The sequence below is a fragment of the Mus pahari genome, chromosome 4, assembly GCF_900095145.1.
Source record: "Mus pahari chromosome 4, PAHARI_EIJ_v1.1, whole genome shotgun sequence".
In the NCBI taxonomy this organism is placed as follows: domain Eukaryota; kingdom Metazoa; phylum Chordata; class Mammalia; order Rodentia; family Muridae; genus Mus; species Mus pahari.
The window spans coordinates 15,347,397-15,356,320 of NC_034593.1; the positions used below are offsets into that span (position 1 = coordinate 15,347,397).

At 44.6% G+C, this 8,924-nt stretch overlaps 1 protein-coding gene across 4 annotated transcripts in view; it reads left to right on the forward strand.

The window, feature by feature from the left end:
* The window catches only part of Trim55 (tripartite motif containing 55), a 43,235-nt gene extending 34,321 nt beyond the window's left edge, over positions 1-8,914 (forward strand). The window contains exon 10 of one of the 4 annotated variants that reach the window (XM_021196411.2): positions 7,955-8,914. In XM_021196411.2, the coding sequence (XP_021052070.1) occupies positions 7,955-8,077 (123 nt within the window). In that variant the 3' untranslated portion in view covers positions 8,078-8,914. Of the gene's footprint in view, positions 1-2,180; positions 2,261-7,954 lie in introns of those variants that run through there. The other 3 variants (XM_029537174.1, XM_029537172.1, XM_029537171.1) reach the window with 3 other exon arrangements.
* The last annotated feature ends 10 nt before the right edge of the window (positions 8,915-8,924 follow it).

Below are 8,924 nucleotides of genomic sequence, written 5' to 3' on the forward strand. Positions count from 1 at the left end.
TGGGGATGACTCTCTGGGGGGGGAGCTGGGCAGTGGGGATGACTCTCTGGGGGAACTGGGCATGGGGAGCCGTGCTGGGGGAGCTATTAGGACAGTTTGCTTACTGGTCTGACTTAACTCAGACCTTTGCCCGTCCTGCTGTTGCTTTGTCTTTATTTGTATGTCTCAGTGATTTTCATGAAGTACCCTTTTTCTTGTTCTTTTTAAAGATTTTATTATATATAAGTACACTGTAGCTGTCTTCAGGCACACCGGAAGAAGGCATCAAATTCCATTACAGATGGTTGTGAGCCACCATGTGGTTGCTGGGATTTGAACTCAGGACCTCTGGAATAGGAGTTAGTGCTCTTAACCACTGGAGCCATCTCTCTAGCCCTCACAGCCTTTTTCTTATGCTGTTGGTGAGGTGGGACACTTTGTAAATGTATCCCAGATTTCCTGGTTTGTGATGGCAGCTGTAATGTGTATTCACATTGCTTCATCTCATGTCTAGAATCATCTCCAATCAGCCCCATACAGAAGACTCCTGGGGGCCTGCTCAGGATCACAGAGCAGCTGGGAGCTCAGGGCTTTTTTATCTTTATCTTTAATCCTACAGTGTGGTGTGCAGTGTAATGAAGGTCACACAGGCACTGGAAAAATGTGGGTGAATCTCCCCCCTCCCCTCCCCTGGGATCTCATGACCAAGAAGCCCTCTACTTTGATTTACCACACACAATGGGCTGCAAAGCTTTGCAAAGAACCAGGGGTTGGTGTCTGGGCTCCACATACGTCCTTTCAAAGAAGAGTTTTATTTAAACTCAGACTTTGTGTCTTCCATTGTTGAGTCAGCCCATCTTGATTTTCATATTTGATTGTTTGCTTAACACAATGGAGAGAGACCCTTTTGTGGGAAAAAATATGGCTCATTCTCAGAAAGAGAGAGACTGTACACTGACCACCATAGTGGTTCAGCTGTGACAGCCACACCTGAGGGGAAGACTGGCTTTATACCAGCATCCATAATGCCCAGCATTCTCCTCAGGATTAGGAAAGTGGGAGCACATTTAATTCCATCTGACAGGCCCAAAACCATTGCTCTAGCTCTAGTCTTACTTTCCAACAAGGCTCTGCTCATAGCAATACATCTCCCAGGTTGTCCCCTCCCAGGTCATCCCTCTCCCGTTCACCTCACCACTTGATGTGAGAATGCAGACCCACTTTAGTGTGTTCCTACCTGGCCTGTTTAGAGACTCACTATTGTTTCTTCCCCCTAGCATTCATGAAGACTGGATACATTTTATCCAGCTCTCTGCTTCACGATAACACACTGCTTGATTTGTTCTAAGGAGAAATGCCTGTATTCTTGTGAACAGAGTGCCAATGGTATTTCCAAGGCTTGGAGTCACAGAACAGACTTCTGTTGCTTTCTTTATTTACAAGATATTTTCTTTATTTACATTTCAAATGCTATCCTGAAAGTTCCCTATACCCTCCCCCCACCCTGTGCTGGGTCATATAAAGTTTGCAATGTCCCAATGATGGCCGACTAGGCCATCTTCTGCTACATATGCAGCTAGAGACACGAGCTCTGGGGGTACTGGTTAGTTCATATTGCTGTTCCACCTGCAGGGTTGCAAACCCCTTCAGGTCCTTGGGTACTTTCTCTAGCTCCTCCATTGGGGGCCCTGTGTTCCACCCAATAAATGACTGTGTTTGCCAGGCACTGGCATAGCTGGCATGTGCATTAGTATCTGGGCTTGGTGGCCGCGGATGGGGTAGTCTCTGGATAGTCCATCCTTTCATCTTAGGATCGGAATTCTGTTGCTTTCACAACTGGTAACTGGCCAAGAGGATCTGAGCTGTTCTTTTTTTTTTTTTCTTTTTTGGTTTTTCGAGACAGGGTTTCTCTGTGTAGCCCTGGCTGTCCTGGAACTCACTCTGTAGACCAGGTTGGCCTCGAACTCAGAAATCTGCCTGCCTCTGCCTCCCGAGTGCTGGGATTAAAGGCATGCGCCACCACGCCCAGCTGGATCTGAGCTGTTCTTAGCTTCTCCTTCAAGGGTGTGCAATACATAAGCTATCCAGGCTTAGAAATGGTTCTTTTTGAATAAGCATTCTAAAGAGTATGTAATACATAAGCTATGCAAGGCTCAGGATTTCTCCTTTTTTGAACATCTGGCTTTGATTCTCTGATCCAGGCTAGCAGGTAAAGAACGGATGCTGGATGGCTGCCCATTTGAAAACCTCAAGTCTATCTTTATCCTTCCTCGTTCCCCAAGGCAAGCAGACTTTGTTATAGCTGGGCATGGGTTCTTTTGAACTGACCTAAAAAGAATGGCATTTAACACACAGCAGTAACCAGACTCTGCCAGTTTGAATTTCTCATTGGCGTTCACGGCAGCTCTCAGGCACTGGATATGGCAGCCTGAGTGTGTACCCTTGGATCCCAATCCCCTGCTCCCACCCCACCATTCCTTCAGTGACCTGGTATCATTGATCTCTCGACGTTCCTAAGTGATATGTTATCTGGAGGTGTAGATTAAGTCATCACCTCCCACTGATGTCTTCACGGGATTGCATTGGATCACCCAAAGAGTAGGGCACAGCTATGGTAAACGGTGATGGGTCACGGTTATGAGGGACACAGAGGCCACTTGGAAAGGGAAAGTGACTAGACTGCACACCCCAAGCCATCTTTGTGCATTATCACTGCATCCAATTAGATCCCCATGGTCAGCTCCTAGGGCCTAATTTGCTCTCAAGCGAATCTGACAAGTTTCATGATTTCATTCATGAAATCAAGAATCTTCCCATAGATTCACTTTAGTTCCCTTTGGCCTTAATTAATCACATTGAACGTAGAAATCAACAAAATCTGCACTGAGCATATTTACATCTTTGTTTTGTTTTGTTTTACATTGTCCTGCCAACCAACAAAACAAGACACCTGTTAAGAGCCATGAGCTGTGACTGCAGGTAGAGGTCTATGGTGGTTAGCTTGTACAATGAGGCCCTGGGTGCCAACCTCAGCAAACCAAACCCAATCAACAAAGTAGTATCAGTGACAAAACAGGCCCAGGTGACAACATATGTTGACGCAGGCATGAATACAAGGCGGAGACCCCCGGCCTCTCAGTTTTACTCCAAGCATGGCCTCCGTGCAAGCACGGCGACAAGCACAGCGACAGGCACGACAGGCACAGTTCTTGCTGGCTCTGCAGGAGGGAGGCAAGGTTTGCAGGATGAGGAAGTGACTGGTAGACACAGACCCTGTCCAGAGCCAAGGACTGTTTCATTTGTCATGCAAGCCACACAAGCACATTTCTGCTTTGTTTGCAGAACTTCTAAGTCCAGATTTTCATATTAAGTCACTTTTGTAAAAAAAAAAAAAAAAAAAAAAAAAAAAAAGTTGTGCCAGGTATACAGGAGGAAGAAGAGCATATTCACCATTGTCACCATTTTTTTTTTAATTGTACTGTCAGCAATGCTAACTGTGTTTTGTAACCAACCCCTCCCCCCGAACAGTTTTCATCTTGCAGAAATGCAACTCAAGACCTATTAAAACAAAACCTTTCAACCCTGCTTCCTCCAGCTTCAGGCCCTGGCAGCCTCTCTCTGTTTCTGTGCATGTGGCTGCACTAGGAACATGAATGGAAGCATGCATTGTTTTACCTGGTGTATCTGATTTCTTTCACTTAGCTTCTAGAAGGTTCCTTCAGGGTTCGCACATGTCTTAGTATATATCCGAGTACATTTTAAAGTGGAGCGATATTCCACTGTATGTCCATGACAAAGCGTATTTATTCCCTCCTTTGGAAACTGCTTCTGCTTCTTGGCTGCTATGAATAATATTGCTATGACATGGTGTGAAAACCTGCACAGATTCTTTCAGGTTTTTTTTTTTTTTTTGAGCATATACACAGATGTGGGATTGTTGTACCACATGGTGTCTGTTTAATTTTCAAAATATTTTTATTGTATTTACTTCAGGGGAGGGCAACTAAAATGGCATATGTGTAGGTCAAGACAGCTTGCGAGAGTCAGTTCTCTCCTTCCACTGTGCAGGTCCTGGGGAGTCAAACCAGGTAGTCAGGCTTCATACAAGCATGTTTACCCACTGAACCTTCAGTTGGCCCACATTTAATTTTGTGTCTACCCTATGCCATGTTCCATAATGAATATCCATTTTACATGCCATCTAACACTGAACAGTGGCTATCTCTGTATCTTCAGACCTGAATTTTTTGACGTTTATAACTGATTCAATTTTTTAAAAATTACTATATACCATCCATAACCTGGAGCTGACCTGCTTCTGAGTCTGCTACCCACCAGCCTCTGGCAGGTGCACGGGGTGATTCTAGGTGGCATAGGGGGTCAAGGATGATGCCTGCATGGTTCATGTTCCTGGGTGGAAGCACCTCGTTTTACTCTGCTCTCCAGTGGGGTAAAGCAATAAGCTAGTGTCTTAAGCTGACATTCATTTATCCCCTCTCAAGGTACTTTTAATAACAACGGTAAAACAATATCAAAGGAAAGGAAATGTTCTGTGTCCCTCGAGAAACTTGTTTTATGAATATCCAGAATACTAAGTCAAACTCACCTCAGGGGAATAGCTGAGGGGAAGAACGTTATTTCTTTCTGCATGTTTTGACTGAATTCCATCAAGAGTTGAGGCAAAGGTGAACTTCTTTCCCTTTATTCCACTGCTGGCTTTCTTTTCTGAAGAAACTTTGAATTTGCCAAATTCTTATTACTGTGACCAGATTCTTGTCAAAAGGGCAGTCCTGTAGGCAGGCAGGGAAGGAGGAAGAGAGAGAGAAGAGAAGCAGAGAAGTGAGAAAGAAGGGAGAGAGGGAGGAAGGGAGGGAGAGTGGATGGGGGCTCACAACTTGAGGGTGTAAGACCTTGACTCTCCGTCAGTGGTACTTACTTTGAGATGCCCCCAAGTGAGACACCAAGATGCAGAGCTGGACCACTTGAGATACATGGAAGAGCACCATAGATGACCACGATTTGAGCACATGCCCAAAGAGTCTTGTCATATAAATCGCCCCCATTTCTGGAAAGGGTAAGAAGTAAATGCAATTACCATACAGCCTTTCCTCGCTGGAGACTATCGCTACTGTATAGCTTCACCAGAAATAGTCCCCAAGACAGTCTGTGTGACTGACTGAAGAGTCTCTTCACTGTAGTTAGGAATAAGAGGAGGATAGAGGGGAGATGAGGAGGAAAGGAAACAGAGAGGAAGGAATCGCTGCATGTGAAGCAGGCATGTGCAACGTGTTTGGTGTTACATTACTCAGTCCTTGCAGGAGCCTCGAGGCACAGGATCTAATGTCCGTTTTACAGAAGAGAAACCCAAGCTCAGAATGGTTAATCGCTTGCCCAAGTCAAACAGCTAGTAAGCGGTTGGTCTGGGGTCCTAGTGTGTTTCTTTGCCACTGTGATAAAACACCGACCAACTTGAGGAGAAAAGCTTTTATTTGGCTTAAACGTTATACACTTCACCCTCCCAGGAAGCCAAGGCTGGAAATCAAGTTAGGAATTTGAAGCAGAAATCATAGAAGATGCTGTGGACTGGTTGGTTTAGCTACCTTTTTAATACAGTCCAGACCCATTGACCTAGGAATAACACCACTCACAGTGGGCTAGGTCCTCACACATCAAAGAGCAGAAATGCCCACCAGGTAGTCAGATGCAGGTGATCCCTTAGTCCCACTTCCTGACTGAGGTTCCCTCTTCCTGGGTGTGTCAGGTTAACAACTGATGTTTACAGTGGCATCTGAGAGTCAGGGGACAGGGGAGCCCAGTGGCCAGGGGAGCTTTATTGCTGAAATGGTTAGTAAGTTTGCAGCCCAAAAAAGATAATATAAGCACTGGAGATACTCCAGATATCTCTTCTCCTGATGCTTTCAGTCGCTTCCTTCTTTGAAAGGGACAGTTTATGAGTTAATTTGAACAATAACAACAGCAACAAGAAAACCCATGTCTGGAACCATGGTAGGTATAAGTGCAACAAGTTCAAATGATTTAATCTGGTTTTGACAGCCATCTGCATCAACAACTGAAAATTTAAATGGCAGCTTTAAATATTAAAATTTTAAACAAATATTAAATTTTAAATATTTAATATTGAAATATTAAAACATAGCTGGGCAGTCATAGGGCTCTGAAGATAATCTACTGTACCTTGATTTCTCGTTCTTTTTTTGAGACAGAATCTTAACTAGCCCAGGCTAGCCTCAAAGCATTATGTAGCTGAACCTTGAACTCTTCCACACCTGGCTTCACTTCAGGGGATATCTAACTCATTACCAAGGAAACCTACTTTGCTCGACATTCCCATTTTTTAAATGCTTTCACCTGAAAATAGTATGCTTCACTTTTATTCTTATATGACCTCACAGTCCTTATTAACTTGCTACCAGAAAGCAACTTAATATCAAAAAAGAGAGTCCTAAAACCAAATAACTCACTACAATTGTGTTGTTGTTGTTGTTGTTGTTTAACGACACCTCAAACCTCTATTTATTGTGAGATCTGGGAAGGGGCCTGCCAAGCACTCATTTCCTCTAAAAACAGCAGCAATATACTCAAACTTACAGAAGTCCTGCTTGGTCAGGCATCACAGCCCTAGGCCCGCCCCAGCCCCGCCCAACCCCGCCCCGCCCCAGCCCCGCCCCAGCTCTACCCCCATCCTATCCAGTCCTGCCCCAGCCCTACCCCACCTCAACCTCGCCCCCATCCCACGCCCCTCCCCAGCCGTACCCCCACCCTACCCCCACATGCTGCCTCATTGCTTCTGAGCCTTTGACATTTCCATACTGCAGAGTTTACCAGAGAAGTGCGAGAACATACTTGATCATTTCCCGTGGGACAAACCATGGTCTCCTTACAGTTTGAATGAAAACAATCAGATTGCGAGTCTTTTTTTTTATATATGAATGTTCTTTGTTCCATTAAGCTGTTATTTTTAAAACTCAAAACAACATGAATTTCATTGAGTTGGTCAGGTGAATTAAATTTACAATCTGTACTAGTCAGATATTTATTTATCAAAAGTATTTTCTTAGAAGTTTTGATATTAGATCTGATTTTGTATGAGTGTTATAAGATTTTATTGCCTAGAGATACTCACTTCAGGATTTGTTCAAGATCAATACTTTGGCTTTGCAAAACTGAGGGTTTTTGCCAAGTTGAAGCGATTTACAAACATATAAATGTATGCATAGTAACATTTTGTCAGTTATCTCCTCAAGTATGACTCTTCTAGGTAGTATGGCTTACTGCTATGTCTCAGTGCATTAGCACTGGTGCCCCCAACAGTGATATAGCCTAATGCTGAGGTTCTGGGACGCATACCCCTACTGATGGCACACGAGTAGAATCCAGTAGAAACGTCTAATGCCAGCAGTGGAGAGATTATATGAGTATAAGCTGCACTGTCACGATATAGCAACATCATTTAAGTTTGGGATCCCCCACCCCTTCCCTCCTCACTTTCCTCCCTCAGCCTCTCTGTCTTGTGTGACATTGGTGATGTAACTTGGGCCTCGGACGCGCTGGGAAAGTACTCTATCACTGAGCTATGAGTTAAAACGTAGCAGGATTTTAATAGTTTTGCAGATGTTTGTAAACCTAGATATCTGTGTGTGTGAATGAGACTGTCACGTCAGTAAATCATGAACGACTGAACTCGGGAAAACCAAGCAGGGAAACCTGGCCTCTCCCCCAGAGCTCCATTCCACTGCATGTGCTTATTGCTATTCCTTGTGAATCATGAGCGTGAATCACTTTAATGGCTTTTGACCATAACTAAGATGACCTAAGCTTGCTTTCTATCCCTAATAATAATTATGCTTCATGTAATTACTATCCTCATCCTCTCTCCTCCGTAGAACAGTAACTGGACCAATTCCCCAAAGGTCTACTCTCTCACTCCTCTCATCCACATTTTCTTCTTTTGCAGATTGGATTTGAGGCCCCTTCTCCCCAGGGACAGGCTGCAGCCTTGGGGAGTGGGGGTGGGGCTGATCCTGAGCCAGCTCGCCACGTCTTCTCCTTCTCCTGGTTGAATTCCCTAAATGAATGATATTTATTCTGGTTGCTGCCCCCTGTCGGCCTGGCTGAGAAGCACGTAGGCAGCAGGAAACAGGTGGAAATTCACCATGATTCATTTGAAGGGGACCTCTGGACAGGATTTCTGAAGGCAAAACAAAACAGTACAACACCACCACCCTTTAATTCCAGATGACTTATCTCACTCATTGAGAAAATGATCATGCTCAGAACAAAATTACAGAAAACACTCTTCTGAAGAAACTTGGTCTTCTGCAAATCTCTTATTGTGTGAGAAACACCTGAAGGTTGAGTAGGTGTGGTGCACGTGTGTGCATCAGCCGGAAGCGCCAAGTGGTAACAACGTGGCAGAGCACTCTCCTCTCTCCCCGCCTCCGCCTCCGGGCTTCTGGTTATTTTAGGACACTGTGCCTTTTGCTTTTCTCCTCAGCGTTGCAGGTGGTAGGTGACGTCCAGTGTCAGTTCAGAACTGACCAGTTTATCAAAATATGGAGATTGGTCACTGACCAAAGCTATGTAGGGTACTATAGAGGTTCCTCTTCCCTACGGATGTCACGGGATGTGCGGCCAGAAGTTTCCTTGACATGTGGCCACACTTCCATAGTCCAGAAGGCCAAACACCTAGGGCAACTCTTTTTGACATGTTTCTGACATATCTCATAATCATATCCATATATCAGGCATTTTAATTGAAGAATTTCTGAGAGGAACTGTCTAGTTTCTTATGTGTCTGCCACAGCAGCAATGTGATAATCTGTGGAATAACTGCATGGGCTTAAGTATACAAACAATTCTCCCCTTGTGCTCTCTCTCGTGCTCTCTCTCTCTCTCTCTCTCTCTCTCTCTCTCTCTCTCTCTCT